This window comes from Motacilla alba, chromosome 3 (genome assembly GCF_015832195.1).
Source record: "Motacilla alba alba isolate MOTALB_02 chromosome 3, Motacilla_alba_V1.0_pri, whole genome shotgun sequence".
Lineage (NCBI taxonomy): Eukaryota > Metazoa > Chordata > Aves > Passeriformes > Motacillidae > Motacilla > Motacilla alba.
Genome location: NC_052018.1, coordinates 43,682,258 through 43,709,123, shown reverse-complemented (window position 1 = coordinate 43,709,123; position 26,866 = coordinate 43,682,258). Strand labels below are relative to the sequence as shown.

General features: G+C 40.5%; 1 protein-coding gene across 1 annotated transcript in view; it reads left to right on the top strand.

The window, feature by feature from the left end:
* Positions 1-6,918: 6,918 nt before the first annotated feature.
* LOC119698760 (prolyl endopeptidase) overlaps positions 6,919-26,866 on the top strand; it is a 96,879-nt gene continuing 76,931 nt past the window's right edge. Inside the window, exons 1-6 of the mRNA XM_038131247.1 lie at positions 6,919-7,141; positions 8,443-8,517; positions 12,351-12,484; positions 15,295-15,425; positions 18,856-19,065; positions 20,311-20,432. Coding sequence (XP_037987175.1) covers positions 6,926-7,141; positions 8,443-8,517; positions 12,351-12,484; positions 15,295-15,425; positions 18,856-19,065; positions 20,311-20,432 — 888 coding nt within the window. The 5' untranslated portion in view covers positions 6,919-6,925. The remainder of the gene's footprint in view (positions 7,142-8,442; positions 8,518-12,350; positions 12,485-15,294; positions 15,426-18,855; positions 19,066-20,310; positions 20,433-26,866) is intronic.

Genomic DNA, 26,866 nt, shown 5'->3' with positions numbered 1-26,866 from the left:
CTCAAGCTCAGTATGGCTCACCAGAGCTCTTAATCTGTCTTCTAAGCTCTCCTTGCTACTGCTTTTTCCACTCACTGTGGTTAACATCACTGGCTGTTCTGTTGCTTGACCCTTGAGCTTGTCCAGCACCTTCAGTGTAGGACTCTCAAGGCTCTCTGTAAATTCTGATACACAAAACTTCAAAGCTTTGACCTTCCTCATACTTCCACACAGCTAAAATTACCAGTCCGGCTTTCATCCTTTCACCACAAGATGCTTCTCCCTGATTTGGACAGGGCCCATTTCCTGCTCATTCCTCCATGCCCACAGCTTTAAGTAGGTTTCCCCTCTCCTCCCATGTTCCCATCCACTCCCCCGACATCAAGCACAACACAATTCTCCCGTGTACAGACTGCAGCCACGCTGCCATCTTGGACAACCCATGGCACCATCTGCTCTCATACATTCAGGAACCTTTCACATCAGTAATGCCCTCTTTCTACATTGCTTTGCCAGTCAAGGTGAAGCTCTCTGTAAAAACATACAGAACTTTGCCATTAAGCACTTTCAACCTTTGCCAGGAAGCTTTCCTTTTTCACAGTCTAGAAAACACCAGATTGTGGGCATGCTGCAAGTGTTACATGCACAGTGACCTATAACATCACATTATTTTCCTCAATGTCTCTGAATGCAAGCTACCAGTTGTCTTGTGTTCTTCAATTTGATCGAAAGTAGTAGATCATAAATGCATGGAGCATCTCCACCACCTGGCCCTGTGTGGAAAATGGCACAGTGATGTCCAGGTCCACATCTGAATTGCACAGAATCTTCAGTACTGGAAATACAGAGATTTGATATTCAGCATCTTTGGAATGTGTTATTCAGTTTCAGGACTAGGTTTGACTCACACTCCTTCAGAGAGGAGTCTAAAGTTATCCCTAAATGTTTAAAAAGTGAATTATAATTATTATGATTATTTAGCATCTATTGAAATCAGGTGCCTTTCTTAAAAAGCAATTCTGGAATTGATTTTTTTCATTCTTCTTATTTTTACCTTCATTGTGGAATTGTAGAGGTAATATTTTAAATGAATTGCTATACAGGGTGGCTAAAGCACTACTTTATGGGATAACCTTGCACAGTGTTCAATTAGATTTGGATTTCAGATTTGGTAATCACTGAATTACATATAGTTTTTTTCTTTCTCTTTCTCAAGTATTGAGAGGTTCCTCTCAAAGGCGTGTGCAAGTCCCTCTTGAAAACACATTTCTGGTGCTCTAACTCCAACGTTTATTCTTTCTGCAAGGAGCTATAGTTTCTATATTTTTATAACCCAAACCAAATGTTTTCTGAAGCATAACAGAAAGCTTTCTTTCTAAGCCATTTGAACACATACATATGAAACATGGGTAGATGATGACTGCAGAAGAAGATATTTCTAGATGTGGAGTCTTTTAAAAAGAGCTAAAATTGTTTTCCTTTCCAAGAAAACTATATCCAATTCCCTATGTTTAATGTATTTCAATTTCTGTCATCATGTCATAATCTGTTAACAGGAAGCTGCCTACTGGTTTGCTCACTGCCAAGATTAGGGGTGACATTCCTACACTCTTGAAATCAGTGACAAAACTTCCCTTGACATTACTAGGCAGAAGATTTCATCCAAAGAAAATTTTTATCCTTACATTTTCAGAATGGAAAAGAATAGAAAGAATGAAAAGCCTTCTTCCAATTCATATTTATCTCCATTTTCAGATACTGTCATGTAAGAATTATTTATATTGTCATCCTTTTCTATATAAAGATTATCTTAGCTGCTTTTGACACGGAAGGCAGGATTTAGCATATAAGGTATTTTTGCAGCATACAATAACAACAACAACAACAAAAGATACTTTGGAAAGGCAAAAGCAAACACTGAAAATTAACACTTACATTTCCATTTTACTAATATGGATTTGCTACCTTTCCACACAAACGAATGAACATTTCTTTAGATAGAAAATTACATTTGTAAAGATAATTTTGTCTTCAGAGTGATGTTTGGTGGGAGGAGGGGAAGGAAGGGCTGATTCAAGATTCAGTGAAATAAGTGCAGGGAAAAAGTAAACATAAAACCTTCTATTGACTTTATTGGACTTTATGTCCCACCCTTCTCCCCTGTGTGGCAATAAAATACCGGGTAGCAAGGAAAGTTCAACTCTTTCTAACTTTTCTTCTGCAAGACCCTTCTTAAGAAGAATTTGGCAAAATACTTTGGCCATGACTCCCAGCTGAATTGTATGAGATTAGGATTAATTTCCAGAAATGCTGAAGGAAGTATAATGTAGGCATTCAGGAACACAGTGATTTGGTCCATAAGTAGGCACCAGATGTACAAACCTCGCAAACGCTGAAGGTCTCTGTGAAAACTTATTTAACAACCCAAGCACACCACATGCAGTGAGACATGAGTATTGACTGTCTACCCAAGGACACAAGGACACAGGGGCACAGATTTTACAATGTGATCTCTGGTTTTTGGCAAATCCTTCTTTTCATGTTAAAATTTAATAATAATAATAAAGAATCATCAGTCTTTTCCACGGTTAGAATTTTGTTCGTTCTTCACCTCAGGTCACTGCACAAGGAAAAGGTGAACCTAAAACACCTTAACTTTCATCTGTCTGAAAATGTTCCTTCACAGAAAAGTGCTTTTGGATTGGGCATACTTATACTATGATCTCTGTGTTCATCCTCCTACAACAGTTTAGATATGTTGGTTTAGATTGTCTACCTGATGAAATACCTTTTAATACTATTTTATAATTGCGATGCCATGCTAATGCTTTGTGAACATCACTACATCACTGAACTGACTTCACAGCAGTGTAAGCACATGTAAGCACACCAATGCACATACCCAGACAAGCCAGAGGATGATTCTGCAGTGTGACACTGACTTCAATGAACTCATCCTGTCCCATGGTGTACAGAGAAGTTCACCACAATGAAATATTGTTTTCCTTGATAGTACGTTCAAATATTGACCAGACCTATGACATGTACAAGTTCCTCTGAGATAATAAAACCATATTTTATTATGTAAGCCACTTCATAATTCATCTGAAAAATGAGCAATCCTTTAATTACCCATAAACAGTACAAAAGGATCATAATTAATGTGTAGGCTAGATGAACATAATTTAGGAATCAAAGGATCACTGAAAATCAACAGGACTTAGGCTCCTGAGTCAGTGCTTCCAAAATAGAAACCCATCAGGGCAGACAATTTGAGAGTCACATTCCTCCGAAACTGGAGTTATTCGTACACCTCAGCACACGCTCATCGTAGCACAGGACTGAGGTTCTGCTGACACCTGTTGGTAAACGTCTGAACAGCAGAACTGATGTCACACAATTAAGTAAATGAAATTAAAAACATATATACAAAACAGAAGTAAAGGTACAGACGTGTCTTCATTCTATAACAGAAAAGTTTCCAGTTATTGGTAAGTCATAATGTGAGTGAGGTTGGGGAAAGGGCGACAAGGAAAGGTAAAAACAAAATTTGCTGCTAGATTTTTTGTCAGATCTTCCCTGACCAAGATGATGAGTTCATTTCCTACTGAGTCAATATACTACTTGCAGTGAGTCATTGTGGAGATGCTGACTAAGCTGAAAGAGATTTGCTAATGACTGGATGATCAGCAGAATTATAATTAATATCAGCAGAGACCAGTATCTGTTTTGCAAATGATCAGAATCATGCTAACATGGGAGTGTGATAAGATGACAAACACTACTGAGAGATTTTCAAACTTTTTATTTTTTATATGGGAAGATAAAATTTTGCTTACTCAGCAATTTATCTTCAAAACACAGCAAAGTACCAAAGATGAACTCTGTTAGTGTTGGTTAGGTCCAAGTAAAGGTAAAATTTTAGTAGAAATTTACTTTCTGCTACAATACAAACAATTAAGATAGGATTCAAATTTTCAGTCATAGCATAGTCCTAATGTGAATAAGTTTTAATTTTGTGTTAGCCAAACATATCAAAAAAGGCAGAAGAGTGCTACACATTTCATTGTAAGGATTTCTGTTATCAGACTGCACACTGCACTCTTTCATTTGTACAGGGCGTGCATGGTGTCTGGTAAGAAAGATATGTTTTGTGCAGTGTTTTAGACACGATGTGAACCTGCATTAACTGCTTTCCCAATAAGAAAAGATCCAACAGTGTAGATTTGCTCCTTCTGCTGTTCATTTGCTCCTTCTGCTCCTTCTGTTGTTCATTTCCTTCTCCCCTTGACTGCCCCCCAAAAAACAAGGGAGAAGTTTACAGTACAGAGAAAATTCACTTTCAGTCCCTGGTGCTCATCTTTGAAAGAAAATTACTGCTTGTAAGATTACAGGTCCAAAGATCTTACCCTAGACGGCTATGTACTTGGGGTTTTTTGTATATTCCCACCTTCATCCTGTATCCAGGATGAATTGAAAGGTATTGTGATGGATAATTGCCGTGCTGACTGGATGCTTGCCAGCCCGTTCAGGAATTACCCTGCCCTGCTCAGAGAGCGCTGATGGAGCCTGAGGAACTCCGGGCGTTGCCGTGTGGAGCCGCAGAGCACCCGTGTGGCCAGGCTGCCCTCTCCTGCCAGCTCAGGGAGCTCCAGCTGCGTGGAAGAAGCACAGCTGCCCAAAACTTCCCTACAACTCAGACTGGCTGCTTTTACAGCATGAAGCTGATCTTCAGAGACGTTGTGGAAATGCCCAGGATATTGAGATGTAGGGCTGTTGAGTCAGATATATGACCGATAACTGTGCCCGAACTGCTAAACAGTCAGGCATTCTGGACAAACATAAATACATACATCCCAGCTGAAAAATTTTTCACAAGGCAAACTGCAGCTTTGAATCAAGTGCACGGCCTCTACTGTCTACAAAATAAATTTACAGTAAGCTGCCCAAAACTCCCAGACAAACTGTGGACATAGAGCTTGTTTGTGTTGCAAACTGGCAAGCAGAATGCTTGACAGAGGTATTGAGCTAATAATTCTCCCTATGATGCAAATTTGTGTGCATATACAATTCTGTCTGGGAAGCTTTAGACAGAAACAGCCTTGGCTTGCCAGTGTCTACCTAAGCAAGTTGCTCAGACAATTAGCAAGCTTTTATCAGCATCAGGCATGTCAAGGCATTGCCATCAACCTTCTTGCTGGTGGCATGTTCTTGAGCTCCAGAACAAAAAGTGTAGTCCTAGTCAGCAGCTGTTCCTGCTGCCTTGCAAAGGGAGAAGATTAACAAAGAAACAAGGTAAGAAGGAAAAATTACCAAAAGAGAAGGAATGAGAGAAAAAAAGCCACATAGCTGTTGTTTAGGATGTAAGCAAAGATGATGAGCACAGTTATGTCACATAATAACAGTAGCCATATTTCTGGGGCTGGCATATTTCATATGTACACAACCCTCAGCATCTACACAGGATGTCCAATTAGAGATGGTAACTTTCCATTAAGAGAAGGAAATCAAGACACAGTTCTGAGCTGGTAACTATAAAGGTTTGATGCCATTTCCAAAATGTTTTAGGTCATTGTCATTTAGGTGGTTACTTTATTAACAACCATGAGCACTCTTTGGGCTTATCAGACCTTTTAAGGCTACGCAAGAACCTCCATGTCCCCAGCTGGTGCCATTAACCACACATACACATGAGTTTACCCTGGATGAACAGCTGCAGTGAAGTCCTCCAAGGCTGACAGGACAGCTTGGCAAAGGCTGTGGGCAGCAGCTTCATTTGGAAGAAAAGCAGTTCAGCCACGCTGCCAAGCCACCTCCTGTCTCCTCCATTGTGCAGGAGGAGTATACCTGGTCTCTCCCTGGAGGAAAAATGTTTGCAGGTTTTCTGACCCAGGAAATCCTATTGTAAAATAAATCCCCATGGACGAGCCTGAAGTCATCCATTTGAAACACCTTTACTGGGTGCCCTTTCATCCAGACTGGCTGCGCAGGCCAGAGTGGGGGCTGCCGTGGGACTACACACCATGACTCTGGGGGCGAGGGCGACAAGCACCAGCCAGCTGGGCTGGTGTTCTGGAGTGGCCATTTTCACTGGGACCAGGTGGCCAGCTTGTCCTTCACTTTTAGGGCGAAGGGGAGTCACTGGAATCTCATAGAGGTATGTTCAATGGAAATGCACTAGAGGTTTGAGTGGACCAAGCCAGATTTAGCCTGGAGAAGAGAAGGCTCAGGGGTGACCTCATCGCTCTTTATAACTCCCCGAAAGGAGGTTCTATCCAGGTGAGGGTCCGTCTCTTCTCCCAGGCAACCTGGGAGAAGTGACAGGACGAGAGGACTCAGTCTTAAGCTGCACTAGAGTAGGTTTAGGTTGAACATCAGGAGGAATTTCTTCACAGAAGGGGTGATTAGACGTTGGAATGGGGAGCCTGGAGAGGTGGTGGAGTCACCATTCCTGAAGTTTTGAACTGGATATGGCACTTACTGCCACGGTTTACTTGACAAGGTAGAGTTCTGTCACAGATTGATGACCTCAGAAGTCTTTTCCAACCTAATCGATTCTGTGATTCTGTGACCTGGCTTTGAGCTGCCTGAGTCACAGAATCAGAATCAAAGAATCAACCCCACGGAGGAATCAGCTCTGATTTCGGGCCAGCACGGAGGGGACCTCTGCAAGCCAGACCCGAGCCTCTTCCCTCACCGTGTGCCAAGGCTGGGAAGCCGAGCTGAAGAAGAATGAGAACCTGCGATGTTATTTTTATGCAAACGTTTACTATAAGGAGGATGAAACCCGGGTGGAGTACACAACCCTGCCGGAGCACGGTGACCGGGAGCAGACACAAGGGCGGCGGGCCCGGCTCCTCAGCCGCCGCCATGGCGCCCGGCGCCGCTGTGGGAGCCGGCAGGGGGCGCTGCGCGGCGCTGGCGCCGTGCTGCAGGGGGCGGCCGTATGGCGGCTGCGGCGCTGCGCCTGTGCCGCGCCGCGCGCCTGCTGCCGGCTGCTGCCGCCGCGACCCAAAACACGGCCCCAGCCCCGCGGCCGCCTCCGCGCCTCGCCTCCTCCTCCTCCTCTTCCTCCTCCGCCTCCTCTGCTTCCCGGCCCTCTCCGCCACAGCCCGCCATGCCGGCCTTCCAGTACCCCGAGGTGTACCGCGACGAGACCGCCGTGAGTAGGGCGCTGGCTGGGACAGCGCCCGGCGTGCGGCGGCCGCCGGGCCCGGGCGCGGGGCACCCGGCTCGCCGTTCCCGGCAGGGCCGCCTCGGGGCGGGGATGCTGCCTCGGCTCTCGGGGCTTTGTTCGGCTGCGGCCGCGGAACGCCCGGCGTGCTCCGTGCAGGGAGCCTCGGGTTTGCCGCGCCCGCGGGCCGCGGCGGCTGCCGGAGGCTTGTTAGGGCGGGATTCGGGCCCTTGCGCCGGTGCCTCCGGGCACGTCCCGCGTGTGCGGGGCCGGGAGCCGGTCCGGTCCGAGGCGGGCGGCGGGAGCGGGGCTGCGGGAGCCGCGGCCGCACGGCGCATCCCGGAGCTTCGGTACCGGTGCGTGTGTCAGGGAAACCCAGGCCTCCGCCCGGGCTGCAGCAGCGTCAGCAGAGGAACAAATAGTCTGTTTATATAGGATGGAGCATCTGTAACATAGTCTCATGTCCCTGTGTTTCCACCGTATCTGGATACACAAGGGATTACAGTGTAAGTTTGGTAAAATGGGTTTGAGTTTCTTTCCCTTCCTTAAGGCGCTGTGCATTGTGCACGGGCCAGGAAGGATTTACATTGCATTTAAACCCAACTGTTTGCCGGTATGAGCCAAAGCTGGAAAAAATGCTGAAGTATTCAGTTTCCTGGTAGACTGTAAGGCTGAACTGTGCAAGCCCTAGGAGCAGGTATCTAGTCTTTTTTTATGTACTGGAGGAAGAAAGCAGGTAAATTCAACCACGTGGATTAATCTTTTGTGGTATATTTGTTTTGTTTGTTGTTTTGGATGTGGGCTTTTGATTTTTTAAATTACGATTTATATATATACACATTATGCACATGTTTGTGGGCAACAGTAGTAGGGAGGGCTAAACCAGAGACCGTTTGTGTAATCAGGAACCATACTTTGGGTACATTCAGTAGTCGGGTTTTATAGTTTGGCTTGAAAACCTTAAGGGTCTTGGTTTGGTTGGTGGGGTTTCTTTTTTTGCTTACTAATCTATCTTGTGGAAGGAATTTATGTGCATTTCACCGTTTTTCTGGTGCTCTGTTTTTTTTTTTTTTTCTGAGAACTACTCTGCTGCTGTGGTGCCATCACCAAAGAATGGTAATACTAGAAACTCACCTGGGTGCAGTGTGTTGGTTCTGTCTTTGCTCCCTAGCACTGTATGCTTTTGCAAAATTTCAGCTGCCCTTCCTTGTGCTGACTATCATTCCTTGATGGATAGAGTTTGCTTGTGTGCATGTCTTTTTTAAAATTACTGTCTCTTATAAATTCAGGTGTCGGATTACCATGGATGTAAAATCAGTGATCCGTACTGCTGGCTTGAAGATCCCGATAGTGAGGAGACAAAGGTAACCTTTCTTTGCATGGGAATGGCTGCTTTCACATGCTCCTCTTTTATAGACCAGACACACTGGTATTCTGCTTTTCAAGAACCTGCCAATACATTTTGAAAACTTACATAGTGAGCGAAGGTGTAGTTCATGTGGTATCTCATGGCACCAATGGCAATGCCATTGTTTTCTCCCTGTGTTTTAATGGGGGAAAGGGACTTTTAATGGGGAATGGGACTTTAAACAACCTGGTTTACTGGCAAATGTCCTAGCCCATGGCATTGAACTAAATGATTTTCAAGGTCATTTCCTACCCAAACCATTCTATGGTTCTATGAAAGTCTGGAATACTTGGTATAACTTACATCATGGAATTTTTGAAACTAAACTCATGCTTATCTTGCCCCCATTTTTCTTGGCGAGTTCGAATGTTCAAGGTGGTGGAGTCATATTGAAAAGAAACACTAGCTTTTTTTTTCCCTGTGTGTGCTTGGTTGGACGAGTCAAGGGCAGCAATAAGCAACCAAACTCACTCCTCCAGATATGTAAGCATATAATGTAATGAAAATGAATTAAGGGTCAGGTGGGGAAGTTCCTATCTCACTTTGGGGGAAGGAAGTGCAGAATGTGAGTTCATGGTCTTCTGCTGTTTGGCCATTGATTTCTAATACAGATTGAGGAAACATCCCTGGCATAGCTGAAGTGTACTACACTGGTGAAACACTTCTGGTAATGACATATGCCACAACTGCAACACCACACTTTCACTGTTGTCTTGGCTTTGGCTTAGTTGGACTTTCAGCTTCTTGGTTTGTTTTAACACTTTGTGGGAAATAAGGTCATTTTTAGACTACAGCAAAGCCTTTTGCTGCTATGTTAGTCATGTACAGTACTTAACACACTGACAGTGTAGGCAGTAATGCTGAGCTTGTTCCAGACATGAGGGATGGACAAGTGATGAAAAAGCAGGGATCATCTGGGGTTGGGTTGTAGTATTCTGAATATGTGTATATTTGAATTAGGACTAGAACTGAAACTCTCAAATCTATAGTTAAATGGGTTTGATAATAAATCCGTGTTTTGTTCACGTTTTGATAAATTTCCCAGTTGCCCTTGGAAGTCACAAAAACGCTAATAAATTTTTCTTTGTAATACTTAGGAAAGGTATGTGCTCTCTTGTAAGAGTTGCACTGAACTACCCTTGGCTGAATATATATATGAGCTGTAAATGCTTTGCAGAGTAATAACAAAGACTGGTCAGGTTAAAACAGTTTCTATTTTGAGGCTTTTTCATGGAAAGTATACTGTCAGTGGAATAATTATCTTGATAGAGTAGCTTAGTAGAATGTGGAAAGTGGATAGGCTGTAGAAAAGCATGGTTAAAAAGAATTTGTGGCACGTGTTTCTTAGATGAAATTTAGTTTGTCTATTGTTTCAGAATGACAGTTGGCCTACTTAATGGCCAGACATTTCAGCCTCAAGTAGACCATCTCTACTGGTAGTACAATGCTTTAAAAATTGTTTTGCTTTTCAAATTACCCTATCTTCCATAGCAGCCATAAGAAGTTGCTTTACTTGGACCCTTACTCTGTACCTACTGCTGCTAGCAAAGCCTGCCCTGGTTCAAGGCTTATGATACATTGTCAGATGCAGATACCTACAGGTACAACAAAAATCTTTCTCTCTAGGTTCATGAAGGCATACAGTTACTGTTAGCCCTGTAGCTTGGGTGGCATCTGTTTAGCTCAGTGTGGTGGGTGGAGTTGTTAACTGTAAGAGTTTCTGCTGACATAAGTTCTTGTACTTTATCTAGAGCAATATTTCAATTATGTATTGCTTTTTAAACGTGAGTGCAACTTCATGCTCAAAAGTGTGGAAACAAAGTTTCCAAACTGGACTGTATTCTTCTCCACAAAACTCTGAAAAATCTGTAATTCCTTGCTCCTTTTTCATACAGCCATGGCATTCCATTTACAAATAATCTTGGAATCTTTGGTGTATACTAATTGGAAATGAGAAAAATATATTAGGTTCCTGTAAAAGCAAAATTACGAGTGATACATTGTGAGTGTAATAATTAGTCTGTAAGCATGCTCTTGGGCAACAAATGCTTGTTAGGAAGAGTCTGTGTTTCTTCTTTGAATATCACTAATGAAAGTAGATGTGGTAAGACGGGTCTACGCAGCTAAAAGTGGGTAACACACAGTTCCAGTGTACCCGTGCAGCAATGTTGTCATTTTGGTCATATTAATAAAGGATGAGACAAAGATGTGTGCCAGTTTCTGTTCCCTGCATATAACTGGAAAGTGCTTTTGGCTGTCCAGTACACTGGATGATCTTACACATGTTTCTATAAGCCACCATTTCTCTTGATAATGTCACAGGAGTGGGAGAAGTTAGTTTATTTGTATAGGATCCACAGTCCATATTTTTGTGTATGTGGTCTTTGAAATTCATGTGTTTCCATTTAGAGAAACCAATTCAGATACACACAGTTCTTGGGTAGATTTGATTAAGTTCTTTCACTATCTGATGGGGGACGGTTATAGCGATACAATGTGGAGGCTGCATGACTTACTGCTGGGATGTGCTGTACACATATTAATTCTTCACCTGAAGAATTAATACACGACTAAACACTGATAGCAGCTGGTAAGTGTGTGCCAGGTACTCTGCCTGTACAGCCAGTGGCTTTTCTGAAGATCTGTGGAGCACAAGTTGTGTGCAATGTGGATTGTAGCCCTGCTGTTCCTGTGGATCATGCCCTGCAATGAAGGTGTAACTCAGATGCTACAATGCATTGATCTGATTGCCCTGTGACAGATTCAGGACAGGTAGAAACAATAGGCTCTTTCAAACCCTCCCCTGGAAAGGAGCCCCGTGTAAGCAAGGGATGAGTGGACAGGATTTTGTACTGGAGGTGAGAGGCTGGAGTCTGAGGGTGACACTGCAGCTGCCACTGCGAATTTGGCTGTGAGTTACAGCCACACACGGTGTCCTGTCCTATCTGCTTCATGTTAGAGACAGAAAAGCCTGCATGTCTGCTTGTTGGCAGCTGTGATTCACCTTAAGATGCTTAGGTATTAATTTTAGGTTAATGTACCATGCTATAAATAGGGATGATGAAACACCAACAGAGCACCAGGTTTTCCATGCATGCAGCAAACAGCTGGAGTGATAATGGTTTTGATCACTGTCCGTAAGTGTTTGTGACGGGAGCTGGAGTGTTTTAAAGAAAACAGACTTCCCAAAGTTTTCAGAGATCAGTATTTTTTTCTTAAGGACTGATCTGTGAGCAGTACTTTGGGCTTATCATGAAATGCCAGCTAGGACTAATTCTGTGTGTTATGTTAATAATATGAACAAATAATGCACATGACATTTTGTGTCATCTTAAAGCTCTTCCCAGCTCCTGAAATAATAGTGCAGTCAGTGGGCAATACTTGTCATTTAGGCAAATATAAGAGGTTTTAAAAGCATGGTGTGCTTTTGGAGGTTGTTACCTTAGGTTTTGGGGATTTTTTGTGTGTTTGTGTGGATTTTTGTTTGTTTAGGGTTTCTTTGGTAGTTGGGGTTTTGGTTTGGGGGTTTTTAAGGAGAAAGGCCGGACTTTCTTGTCTCTTGGCTGGTTACCCCAGTGTATCCCCTGGAGAGTCATAATTCAAGATATAAATTGAGTCCTATTAAAGAATTGTGGCATAATGCAAATAAGCATGTAGGATTCTTCATGTGTGACACTGCATAATCTATAGGGGGGAAAGATGTCTGTGATGCATTGCTTCTGAAAATGTTTTCTGTAGAAAATAGGCATTTCTGCTTGAGTTTATATTTTTTTGATTGCTTTCTTTCAGGCCTTTGTGGAGGCTCAGAACAAGCTCACAGTACCCTTTCTTGAGCAGTGTCCTGTTAGAGGACTGTTCAAGGAACGAATGACTGAACTCTATGATTATCCTAAGTACAGCTGCCACTTCAAGAAAGGAAAAAGGTATGTGAGGAATTTCTTTGGAGGTGGTGATGAATGTGAAGCAAGTCAGAAGCAAGTATTAATTAGGAAAACAAATTATATTTGTATTTATTTTTTTATAGTTGCAAAGTAAGAAAACTAAGCCAATGTTAACATGTATGGTTGCATGATGCAGAGCAAGGTGCTTCACTCTCTCCAGTTCCCAATCATATTATCTTCTTCTTTTATTCTCTTTTCTTTTCTAAGAAGAATTTGAGAGTTTATCAGAACTCAGATGGTTTTGTAGAATAATTATTGTAAAAGTAAAGCTTCGAGGAGTTCCTTTCAGAAAGGCTTGGTCACTGTCAGTAGAGTTAAAGACATGTTGTCTGAAAACAGCATAAGCCCGTCATGTGCGTTCTGTTGGACATACTTGCTAGAACCCTGCTCTTACATTGGTCATTTGTTGAGCTGGTAGGCTTTTTTTGTCTAGTCATAGCCAGTGAAAAGCAGTAGGAATTCCCTTGTGAAAAACTGTTCCTGTAGCTGCAGGGTATATGGGAAAAGACTTAAAGCAACTGATGGAAAAAGATCTGTTTTCTTAGAAACAGAGAAATCCTGCTATATTCCAGTGCCTTACCTACTCATATCCCTGTTTTAATTCTATGGCTAGGTGAAAGAATGGTGTTGTCTTACCCAAGATCTGGAGACTGCAGCTGCTACTGAATTTAATGTGACTTCTTTTAGAAACACTAGCAAGCTTCTAGAGAAAGGGAGTAAAGGGACTTAGCTACATCTAAAGATTGTTTTAGCAGTTGAAAAAGAGGTAGTGCAAATAACCAGCCACTCTTAATCACAGGAAACACAGATAATATTTTTCAATATTTTCAATTTGTTTTATCCTTGTTGAATAGGCACCCAGGTATGCCATATATGTGTTCAGATAATGAGAATATGTCAGATAATGCCATATATGTCCACAGATAATGAGAAAGAGAGGATATCTTGTTGCCTTAAGATTTCTACACAGATACTGGGACAGATTTCTTTTAGTGATCTGTGCTGTGAGGAAGGCACTGATACTATTAAGGGAGGGAAGTTCTGTACTACATGGGGTTTGTTGAAGGTGTATGGTGGGGAGTGAACCCAAGCTGTTGGTGGATTTAATGTGAATTTTAATTGTTATGGGTGTGGCACAACATGTCAGTGTATAGAGGTGTGAGGTTTAAGCCCTGAAGCGGTGGAGCTATTTAGGACAGTGCTGCATCTGGGGAAGTATGTCTTATTGGGTGAGTCAGGTAAAGCTTTCTAGTTTGTATATAATGCTCATGCTGATGTAGCAGGTGACCAGGTCTGGTCAGTGACTGCTCTGGATTCTCTGACCCATTCTCCCTGTGCAGTGCAAACATGTCTGGGTGTTGTTACCTTCAGTGCTATTAAGGCTTAATGTTGTGGAAGGGCTCATGGCAGTGATAAATACAGTCTCTGCTAACAGATACAAATTCTTAATTTAATGCAGCTGACTGTCCTCCAGGAGGAAACATTAGTGCCAGGAGCTTGATGTGCTCGTAATTCATGACACTACTTTGACTTTAATAGATATCTTTCTAGTCTTTCTGAGTGATACTCTGTTTCTTGGCATGTGCTGGATTTAAATCAGAGCAGTTCAAATATAATACAAATATAAAAGAAAAGCCCTATGTTGTGGTGTTTGAGGCGATCAAGAGGTCTCTACCAAGTTAAATAACAGTCAGTAAGGTGTGGGGTAAGGAACTATTCTATTTCAAGAATTTTCTGAACTTCTCATGACACTTAGAAATCCTTAAATTTAACTAGTCAGGTTTTCTGATGAAGAATAGCTGCTGAAGGACAGTGTCTGAGGAGTTGTTCTGTAGAGTCTGCAGAAAGGAAGGGTGCCCAGGGAGGTGCTGTGTCTCTCTCATTGCTTGACCTTTGCTTCCCAGCTTGTAGCCCAGCATTGCAGAAATGAAATTGGCAAGAAAATGGCTAATCAAATAGAAAATTACTTTTCTTTTTCATCTATTTTTTTTTAATCTTTCAGTTTTGCAATTGCTGAACATTATTGTTATTACTTGAATGTATTTCTAGCTGATATTGTTAACCAAGCCCTTGTGAATATATTTTCCCCTTCTGGCTTTACCAAGTTCCCATATTTGTACCCAAGTACTTGTCAGTCTTAGGGAATACGTGAACTTACATTTAGATTGGAATGTTGCTCTGTAAATTCCCCTGTTCCCCCAGGGGAAGCTGCTGCCTGGTTTTTGAAGTCATGTGTTTGTGTAGTAAAGTACTATGAAAATGGGCGTTAATTTCTGTTAGCTCTGTGGTGTCTTAGGATGATGAAGAATATCACTCACTAAAGACAGCTCTGTAATTGTCTGTTCCTACAACTTTTTCAAACACACATTTGTAAGGACATTGAAACAATTTTGGTTCTATTTGATTTGAAGTAAGTCTGTCATCTAGAATGGATTGAAAGCAGATGTATGAATGACAAAGCTGAGAACATAAGGGATGGGAACCTGTGCCAGTGCTTGTAACAGAGAAATGCTGCAGCTGCCAGAGTTGTTTGACACAGACAGTTATGTGGAGTTTATAGTATACTTAGAATTCTTTGAAATGCACTGTGGCAAATGCAACTTTTATTTTTAAAGGATATTTTGGATCCATCCTAGCAGTAACTCCTACTCTGCTGTGAAACTTGTGTTTCGCTAACCCATTCATCTGTCTTTTATTCACTTCATGACAACTTCATACAAGTTTTTTTGTGCTTGCCTAACTGAAAATCACAGTTCTTCCTACTTAATTTTTCCCTCTTGTGTTCTTTCTAGGTATTTTCACTTCTACAATACTGGGCTCCAGAATCAGCGAGTTTTGTATGTACAAGATTCCTTGGATGCCGATGCCAAAGTTTTTCTTGATCCAAATAAGCTTTCTGATGATGGCACCGTGGCCTTACGAGGTTAGTGAGAGAGTAGTTCCTGCTGAGTAAGTCTCAGTCTTCAGCACAAGTTGAAAATTTAATCTAAGTAATTACAATAGCCCTATGTGCATTTGTACAGTGGGTTAGAAGAACACCTCTAAATCTACATTGTATCCACAATTGACTTGGTTTGTTTCCCAGTGCTTTTTTTTCACAGCTCTGTAACAGGTTTCCAGTGAAATATGAGCAGCTCTTGAGGCTGCCCATAGCAAGGAAAAAAGTTTATGTATTTATATTGATTAGTTCTCTTAAAATTGTATTTTAGCTTTAATACAAGCCAACAAGTTTAAGTAAGAGACTGTAAAGGAACATAGCATTAACTTCTATGATCACAAAATTGTTTGTGTTCACTAGGGCTGTAACTTCTCTTAGCTGTCAATTTTCACACTCCCTACTTGCTCATTTTTAGAAGCAGACTCTTCGACCTAGAAGTCCTCTAAGTCTGTTCAAGGGCAGTTAATAAAAACAGCCGTCGCAATTAGTGAATGTTTCTCTAAAAGTGACCAAGCTGAAAAGAATCAATATGACTTTTTTTATGAGGAAGTCCTGCCTTAATTTGTGTATATTGCATTCATATAATCTCTGTGTATTTCTAGAAGTCTTAACAGCATAGTCTCCTTCCAAATGCACTTAGAAAACCAACAGCTGTGTAACAAGAGGGAAAACTCCTGGTGTTGATTAAGAACTGATGGGCTGTCCAGTGGAAATCACCAGTAAAGCCCTGTCAGGGACTGTACTAGGATTTGCAATGTTCATATGCTGGACATACTAGGAAAAGGAGTGAGCAGTGAGCTAGCAGAGTTTGGTGACAGTACAGAGTTACTCCTGGTTGAAGAATGAAGAATTTCAAGAAGACCTTAATAATAATTTAAGTGGGCAATAAATGAACAGGTAAAAGTCTTTGTGCAGATAAATTAAGTGATGCACAGGGGACAAACAATCCTAACTTCATTTATGGAGGAATGGATGGAGTGAACTCTTGAGCTCATGATGACCTCTTGGGAACAGTGCTTGGAGTGTAACACATAACTCCATGAAAATGTCAACTTGGTTCTAGGTTGAAGCCGAACAAGTACATCAAGTACCAATTTATTCATCACGAAGAAATTTCTCCCTGGAAGCGTTCAAGAAAAACTCAGTGTGGCCCTCAGTGCTGAGATTTAGTTGACAAGGTGGTGATCAGTCAAAGGTTGAACTCTTGGAGGTCTTTTCCTGCCTGCATGATTCTGTGATTCTACGAAACAGAGAACAAAACAAGGAGACACCATTACATTAGCAACCCAGGAGTTTATACTGTACCATTGAACACTAAATCAAGCCCCAATTTCCTCAGCTCAAAAGGGGCTCTGAAATACAGGTTGGAGGAGGGCAATAGAAACAATCAAAAGAAAAAATGAGTGTGCCTGGATTAATCAGCTTGGAAAAGGGACAATTTAGCAAGGATATTAGAGATCTGCAGAATCATTTGTGGCATGCAGTAGGATGGAGAGAAGAAATAAGGGTTGATTAGTCATTTTTCTACTATAAGAATGAGGGTATATCAAATGAAAGCAGTGGGAGTCAGATCCCAAGCAAACAGAAGAAGGTGATGGTTCATGCTGCAAGAAGTAGATCTGTAGAACCCCTTACCAATGGATGGTGGTGGTGGAAAAAAGCAAGCTGGACATAATCAAGAAGGGAGGCATTCAGGAGTATTAGCCAACTACTGCATGGAAAAGGAGTCTGCTAAACTAAATATGGTTGGAGGTGATAAGAATATTTGAGGGAAATATTACATGTGCTTGCATTGTTCTTGCATTTATTCCTGCATTTTGTTCTTGTGCTTGCATTGCACAGTATTAGCACAGGCTGGGGAATGAAAAGATTGAGAGCTTTTTTGCTAGTAAGGACTTGGAGGTTCTGGTGGATGAGAGGCTGGATGTGAGCCAGCAATGTGAGCTTGCAGCCCAGAAAGTGATTTAATCCTGGGCTGCATCCAAAGCAGCATGGCCAGCAGGGCAGAGGATGGGATTCTGCCCCTCCACTGGGCTCCTGTGAGACTCTGCCTGGAGCACTGCATCTAGGCCCCCATTCTAGGAAAGACATGGACCTGTTGGAGGGTGTCCAGAAGAGGGCCATGAAAAGATTAGAGGGCTGAAGCACCTCACCTATGATGAAGGGCTGAGAGAGTTGATATTATTCAGCCTGGAAAAGAGAAAGCTGTGGGATGACCCTCTAGTAGCTTTCCTGTACCTAAAGGGGGCATGCAAGAAAGCTGGAGAGGGACTTTTTACAAGGGCATGTAGTGATAGGACAAGGAAGAATGGTTTTAAACTGAAAGAGAATAGGTTTAGATTAGATAGTATAAAAAAAATCTTTACTATGAAGGTGATGAGGCACTGGAACAGGTTGCCCAGAGAAGTTGTGGATGTCCCATACCTGAAAGTGTTCAAGACCAGGTTAGACAGAGCTTTGAGCAACCTTTGTCTAGTGGAAGGTGTCCCTGTCTACAGCAGGAGGGTAGGAACTAGATGATTTTTAAGATCCCTTTCAATCAAACCATCCCATGATTATGTGATTGTTCCTACTTGTTTAGGTATCACATTGTGATTACTCCTGAGGACAACCAGGTGGAATTGTGTTCTGAATCAGAATTGCCACTTTTACATTCTTATGGGAGAGAATATATTGATGTGGCACAGTGGTGTCTCTCAAAACTATCATGTCTGTGAAATGCAGCTTTTTCTTAGGTCATTTTTTGGTAGATACTTTCAGGTCTGTACAGGCCTATGATAAGTCAGTCTCTTCGCTTGACTTGATTTGCAAGCATGAATTTGATCTTCATCAACTAAAATGGAAGCTCTTTATTGTCCTGTTGTTTTATCACTGTTTGGATAAAGCGAAATATATATCACAGGTCTTAGCTGAGAATACTGGTAATTAACCATTTGCATGCTAGTTTCCTAGTTACTTCAGTTTTCAGGGTTTTAAAGGTCTAGTTTTCAGCAACTCCATTTTTTAAGTGGTATTTACACTATTTCAGATACATAGCTTGCATCTTTGTTAGCTTCTTTGGTACTCTTTCTCTCTTAAAATTTCACTTGAGTTCTCTACCTATTTTCATTTTCTAGCTTTTCCTTCCAAGCTCAGGGCAGTAGAAGAAATATGATTCAAACCATAATTGGTTTGACATCAGTTATGTTACTAAACATGGGTACACTTACTGAGTATCTGTGCCTAAACTTGGATCTGCGAATTAACTGAGAAGTCCACAGAGACTGGAAAAGTGGTATGAATCCTAAGTGATAGCAGATGTAGTGTCTCGTGGTGTTTTTAGAAAATAAACCTTCTCTTAGTGTTTGGTGGATAGTTTCTTTAACTCGTATCCCAGTTTAATATCTCTTCATTTTGGTTTTTTCTGATTTCCTAGGTTATGCATTCAGTGAAGACGGTGAATACTTTGCATATGGCCTGAGTTCTAGTGGCTCTGATTGGATTACTATCAAGTTCATGAAAGTAGAAGGTCCTGAGGATCTCCCAGATACACTGGAGAGAGTTAAATTCAGTTGCATGGCATGGACCCATGATGGAAAAGGCATGTTCTATAACTGCTACCCGAAACAAGATGGGAAAAGTGATGGTAGGTATGACCATTCTAATTGCATGCTAGGTGGAAGCAAAATCTCTTTTGCAGTGAATTGGTGCAACAATTTACTCTACAAACCTATATTGAAATAAGTAGCTGTATTGGTTGTGCAGTTAGACATCAAATTATGTCTTATATCACCAAACCCTATGTGCAGTTAGTGTGAGTCATTTGTTGTCTGCCTGCCCCTCTTTTTCTCAAAGTTAGCTGCTCATTTTCTTTTCCTCTGGGGTGATTTACTTACGTTCCATATTGTTGGTATTGTTGACTAGAATTTGATGTCTGGTGGAAGCTTACTTAGATCTTTCCCCTTATGCATTTGTGTGGGCATAGATAAACTGCTTTGGGAGATTGACTTGATGAATAGCAATGTGAGGCATAAGGTTTCTGTTGTTCAAAGAGATTAATTCATGTGTGGTTCACAGCAAACAAAAATGAAATGTTTATGCTAGCAAAATTCAAGGAGCACCGCACAAAGTGGAATAAATTATGGAGGAGCATCACTGGGAAAGGAATTTAGCAGCTTTTATTATTAGGCAGAGCTACTGAAAAGTTTCTTCTGGAGATGTGCTCTTCATTAAACAGGAGAGAGCCTGAATTTTGCCTCTGTATTTGCTTTTGAAGCCTATAATTTTGCCGGACTGGCAAGATAGACACCAATCTTGTTTTGTTGAGGTTTTTTTTTTTACCTCTTGTTTGCAATTCAAAAGCTGAAGTGTTGGAAAACGTTGCAAGAATGAAATTAAATTAAAAAAAAATTAAATCAAGTGGGACCTCATGCAGTACTTCAAAATACATCACAGTTATATTTTCAGCAAATGGAAGTATGAAGGTTCCTAGGAATGTAATTAGCAGTAAATCTCCCTTAATTGCCCTGGGTGAAATGGAAATGAAAATGTCATTAGAGAGTGGCAGGGATTCTTGGTTTTCTTCACTTTGCTTGCTTTTATTTCTAGAAAGCAAAACTTGAAATGATACCTTCTTCAAATGTGAAGATTTATTATCAACAATAAAAGGAGGAAAGGGTTAGTTTTAAAGCAGGTTTCCAGCATGAAGTTTTATCTTGTTTAGTAGGACGGTGTTTGTTTGGAGACGAATGGTTGTAGCTTGGAACCATTCCTAGTCCTCTCTTCTGAATTTCTCTTTTATATACAAAGGGATACCCAAGTTTCTAAGGGTTTCATATGATTGTTGCATTTCTTTGAGAACTTACTGGTTTAAATATCTGCATTTCACTAGGCACTGAGACCTCCACTAATCTGCATCAAAAGCTGTATTATCACGTATTAGGAACTAACCAGTCAGAAGATATCCTATGTGCTGAATTTCCTGATGAACCAAAATGGATGGGGGGAGCTGAGGTATGGTAAACGTCCTGCACCTTACCATTATCATGTTCTGTTTTTCAGATTCTAACAACTGAAAGTGGATATTAATTTGTAAACATCTTGTTAAAAGAACACTTTTTATTAGTGTTGTAGCATTGACAATTGAACTAGGAATCATTGATTAAGAATTTCTGAAAATAAGACTGCCTAATTTGCTTTAAATCACTCCTCCAGCCTGCAATGACACAATCATACACCCTTCACTGAGGTCATTCTGCCTGATACACATTCCAAGACAGAGAAGATCATTTGATGGGCAGTGTGTCATTGTTCTTGTTTCTTCTTGGTCAGTGTTTAGCCCCAGCTTTTACTTCCTGCACAAAAAACTTATTCTAATATCCAGTGTCTGGATATTCCCTGCCGTATATTTATTTGGTTATATTTAATTTTGCAATGTCTTCCCTGAAAAATAAATATATCTGTTCTGCTTAATTGAGGAATGGAGATATACAGGTCAAAATCTGTTAATAATCTGTGTATAATTGGAGAACTCTACATTTCCCTACAAGTTTTAGCAACACACATATGGTACAGACTATGTTACTGGAAATGGAATTGATTTCCTAAGCTTATTTTGTTGAACTACTACTACTACTACTACTACTACTACTACTACTATATAGTGCAAAATCCCAGTAAACCTTTTGTAATTAATGTGTTTTATTCCCCGTATTAGATTTAGCAATGTGCAGTTGAGTGCACTTATTTGAAGTGCTGCTGGAATGTAGTGATGATCATTCTATTTATCAGGGAACTAACGTTTTCCCTGTGGATGAATACTTGTAATACTCTGTACTCTCCTGCCTACTATGTTTGATCTGTACTTTTTGTTTCTATATTGGCCTCTTTTTTGTTTGACACTTTTGATGACTATGAAGTGGTTTTAGCCTGGTTTGGGGTACTCAATTCCTGCAAATACTTTCCTCTGCAAGAACCTCTTTTGAAAAATGTGATCATCTGTTTGTGTCATGTTTCAACAACACATTAACCCATGAAAATGTTAGGACTGTCTTTAGGCTGACAGAAAACAAAGATACTTTTAATGGTCAGGAGAAAAATATTCTGCAATTAAAAAAAATAAACCACAAAACCCAAACAAAAACAGTGCAGTCGCAAAATGTGGTTTTGTCCTTGTGCCGTGGGTCAAAAATCTTCTTTTCAGGCCATTCCAACAAATTTTCCAGTCAGTTTTTCTAAATGTTTAAGAGAGTGGAAGACCACAAAGTAGTGGGGAAAAATCGAAATATCATTAGTCAAAATCAAATTATATGGCTATATGGTGCTGTTCTGAATATACTTCCTTGGTGCTAAGACGCTGCTATAGGTTTTAAAATACAACTTTGCACAGCGCAGCATGTTATAAAATGCATGCTTTCATGTGTTTCTGTCAGATAAATTAAAAAAAAAATATTTTACCAGCTTTGCTAGTCCTGCTAACTAGAGACATTATGTTTTTAGATAAGCTTCCATGAAAACAGTTGATTTGTAGTGTGGGTGTTCTAGTCTTAAGTACCAAACCTTTCTCTATGGTGGGAGGAGAGTTGAACTTTCATACCTAGGTTTGAACAGAATTTACATGTCTTGCAACCAAGGTCAAGGAAGAGAAATACCTCACTTGCAAGTGAAAAGCATCTGACAAGGAGATCCTTCAGAGATTGCAAAATTAATAATGTTGCCGTGATACTTCAGAAGAAATAATCTCAGGTGCGCTGTAAGAAGTCAGAGTGGTGTGTATTCTCAATGGAGATAGGAAACTAGGTCATTCATAAGGACAAAAGAGGGTTGTATAAAATTTTGTCAGCTTAATATATTTACAAGACAACATGCAAGCAAATAGCTTCAGGGTGGTTTTCCTTATTATACATTCAACACCAACCCCAAGTATGCTTGATTTAAACAAAATCTGTGGTGCTGAAAATGATGTTGGCAGAGAAATACAGATCCATTTCCAGCTCCTCACTTGAATGGATTGTTTCTGAGGAAAAAAAATCTGGTTTTTTTTTAGTCAGATATGTAAGTTTTGAAAAAGATAATATTTTCATTAGTCTAGAAAAAGCATAGGCATTTGTGGTACAGGTTGTAGAATGGTGGGAAAGTTGTGAAGAGCCTGGATAGAATTTAATTGAATAACAGCCCAGCAGAGGGCAGTCTGGTATGAAGATTTTTAAAACCTTGGCAATGTCATAGGTACTCTGGGAAAACAGGAGCTTCCCATGCTTTTCTGTTTAAGTGGCATTTTCTTGCTTCTTCTCCAGACTGACTGAGCATATCTCTCTTTCACAGACAGACTGTTATTCTCAAAGTTAAACAATAAGTTATATAACAGTATTTCACAGTTGGTAGTGTGAGAAGTCCCTGTGGTACCAGCAGGAAAGTAAACAGAACAGAAAGGAGTGGGTGAGAGGATCCCTCCTATCCCAATTCTGCCAACAGTAAAATAAGTACAATTTTTCATGTTTTCTAACAAACACGTGTCTACTGTCTCCGAATTGACAATTTTTTTTTTAATTCTTCATTTTCTATTTAGAGCTGTCAGTTAACATCAGTGGCTCTAAACCAGGGAGGTGATCTTGCACATGAAATTCAGAGCACAGAGGGAGTAGGCTGAGCCAGATGTATGCTGGCTATAGTGGTTTCATTGCAGCAACATAGAAACATCCACTGGGGAAGAGTGAGCAGCATGGAGGGCTGCAAACATTGCCAGTTCACTCAAGTGAGACACACTGCTGGGTAAAACAGGGCTTTGGGAGTTTTTCTAAAGCCTTACCCTGTCTTAGTCAAGGATGAACCTTGAGTAGAAGACCAGTATGAATATCTTTCTACAGCCCTGGCAGTAGGCCCAGAGAATTTTACTTGTAAGAAAGAGGCAGGTAATCATGGCTGCACATGGGACTGTGGGAGCTGATAATGTCTTACACAGCCAGGTTTCGGATGCTTCGGTGCTTTCATTGCTCAAAAGCAAGCTGAAAGCTGCAGTAAAAATTGTGTGTGATATTTGTCACCCCAAAAGGCTACTGATACTGTTCTGTGCTAGGCTTAGGAAAGAGAATGCATGTAAATATGTGTGTGCATATTGCTGTGATGATCTAGGGTCAAAATCCCTGTTCTCTGCCTTTGGTATAGCTCCTTCAACCCCAAAGCTCAAAAGGATATGGTCAGAATAGAAGTGCTCTTTATACCAGCACATTGTATCTAAAATCCAAGAATAAAAACCCAACTGGAATAAGAGATTTGAATTAATGCCCAGTGCAAGTTTTCTAACCTGGGGAGTGGGTGGACAGACCACATCAGAATGTTCTTTGCATATAACTATGTCCCCGTCCACCATAAAGTGTCAGGCCTGTGCCTCAGAATGTAGGAAGGAGATTCTGTTGGACCTCATCCTGAAATTTTGCATTCCTGTGATCACCCATCATTAGGGCTTCTGAAATCTGGTTGATTCTGAAACCAGTACTCTGCAAACAGAAAACAAAGCAGCACCTTTACAACCTGAGAGTAGCAGCTTCGGGTGGCTTGGATTGTGCAGCCAGAACCAAGAGGTTGCTTTGTGAGAGGGAGTTTGTGCCCCAGTCTTTAACGTCTTAAAAGACTGCAAGAACATAAAATGTGATAGGAGGTATTTGCAAGCTTCAGTGACTTTCTGGCACCACATCAAAGATAATATCAGAACATAGCTGTATGTTCCCTTCATTAAAAAAACAACAAACCAGTACAACACCCCACAACCCCCATAAAAACCCCACAAAACCCCACAACCCTTTACAAAAGAATTTCCTATTCTAGGAAAGAAAATAGCTTTGATTTTTTTAATAAATGTGAGATAATAAAGGTGGAATTTGAAAGGCCAGGAGACTACTGTAGGGGCTCTTTGTTATCATGCGGGCAGATCTCTGCAGCACAGGCACATGTGCACATCTGTGATGGTAGAACACTTGAGGCTGTTCAGGCAATGTAATTGCTCTTTGCTTGCCAAATCTTTCAGCAAATTTTACAGTATTTTTTTTTCTCTATAGAACCAGTGTGCTTTGTGGATTTTTGTGCTTAATATTTTCGTTTGTTCATCTGATAAAAAGCCTAAAAATACTCATAAATAACAAAAGAGGTCATTTCTGCAGCAAGCGAAAGGTTTCTTGCATGTAAATTCTTCTTAGTGGAGTCATATCCAGGGTCAGTGGTGTTATGCAAAAGTCTTCGTGCAGCATATATCTAAAGTTAAGGAAGTAACTGCTGTCATTAATCTGTTTTATTGTGGTGACTGGGTACATTCCTTAATAAGTATTTTTAAAAATAATCTATTCAGTCTCTCTGGGTGGTTTTAAGCTGTTACATCCACAGCTTATAGTGAAAATTGTAGCAGTGTTAAAATCCAGCTTATTGATGCAGTGAGTTTTTAGTTCCATATGTTGCACGGTTGCATCTTTATTGCCACACATCTTTCTTTTTCTGGGTGATCTGATCTTTCATGGCTGGATACATTACAGTTAGTAATTTGACCTTTTAGCTCTGTTGGAAAGCTTTGATTCTGTCAGTGATTTTTTTGAACTTGGGGTTTTTTTTTTTTTTGTACGTGATTCATTTGCTGTGCTTCATTGGAACTGCATTAGATATCAATGACAATTGTTCAGTTTCATATGCAAAGGGCACCAGTGCATGAGGAGCTGTAGTTTGTGAAATAACTGCAGATGCAGATCGGGTTGTAGATTACCGTAGTGTTAATGCCTGCAGTTTAGAAGAGAGTTTATCTTTTTCTCAACACAGGCATATGATCTAATAGCTGAATTTTATTTATTTTATTTTTAGTACCTTGTTACACAGAAACAAATTACTCAGTGATTAGTTTGATATCACCTTGATAATAAAAAAGGGCAAAGGTAGTAAAACTTTTAATTTGTTATCTATTAAGGAATTATGTGTACATATAATTATAGAATACAACCTACTCTGAGGGCACCTGTTGGTGAACTGAATATAGAGAGCTCTTCCTTATCCTGAATCTAGCAATTGTGACTGTCCAGGTAGTGTTCACAGAACTTGCATTAATATTTACTGTTGGTATGCACATGACTTGAAAGTAGAGCACTCTAATATTTCTCATATTGACATTTTAGTTGAGTAATACATAAAGCCAGGAAGTCTAAAAACCCAACAGCTTTCTCATGTTCATTCTTTTTTGTTGTTGTTTGTTCAATTATGTATGAGTTTTTAGTCTGAAATCTGCTGCTAGACAAAATATTTCACTTTTTTTTTTTTTTGCTGTGGATGATCGTAACCCTTTACAGTTCCTTATATGGCTTGTAAAATGAATTAGTTGTATTTTGTTACAAAGGCGAGATTTGAATGGTTAGAAGATTGTTTTTACTGATTAGACTTCATATAATTTTTCTTATTTTGATGTTCATTGAAATATTGAAGATACAGGCTCTTCTCTTAGTGTTTGTCTTAGCAGTGTTCATCAAAATGGAGAGAACAGGTAGCATTAAAATTGCTAGGCAGAAAAGCAGCCCAGAGAAAACACTCCACTATAAACCAGAACTCTACTATAAAGGAGGAATTAAAGGTTTTGATGCTTGAAAGACTAGATAAAATAGTACTTAGGAGTACAGCTATCTTAGTGATAATGTTGTGTATGTTGTATGTGTATGTATGGTGTAATGATGGTCGCAACAAATATTTAAGAAATAGTAGGTCTAACAAACTCAAAATTGCCAACCAACTGAATGACAGTCGTAGTGAAACTAAAAGCTACATATCAACATCAGTTCTTTGAAATAATCCTTCCTTTACTGGTGCTGAGTTAGGGATTAGTGCTGTGTTATGCCAGTAAAATCATTGTTATGCTGAAGGTTTTCAGAAGCTTCAGTTGAAAGGCTACAGGATTTCTTCTGTCCTGTTTTGACCGATACTAGATGTTGTTTTAAGAGGTGCAATTGCTTTATAGCCTGCTTACCTTTTACCAGTGGGTGTTGTTTGAAATGATAGTAATTATTTTAATCAGAGAAATGTGCACTGACTGGCATTCCAGATCTCTCCCAGAAATTCTTGAGATATGTTTCATTTTCATCTTAAATGTGGGAAGCCAGGTCTGACATTGCAGCTGTTCCCCTTATGCTGAACCAGGAATGCATTCTGAGATTTGAGTGAGGTACTAGCATGAAATTTCAGTTCATAAATTTGTGAGCCAAGAGCAGGGATTGCAGCTCAGCTCACGAAGATGATGTAGCAGTGTAAGAATAATTCAAATGATAGTTGGTAAATCCTATTTCCTTTTGCCATCCCGAAACCCAGATTCTTGTCTGTTTACAGTGTAGGGTCAGTGGCATTTGGGCTGTGATTGCGCATTCATCAGTGCTGCAATCTGAGCTGCCTTGAGCAATCTCTACCCCTGTTATTCATGTTTCCAGCTGTTT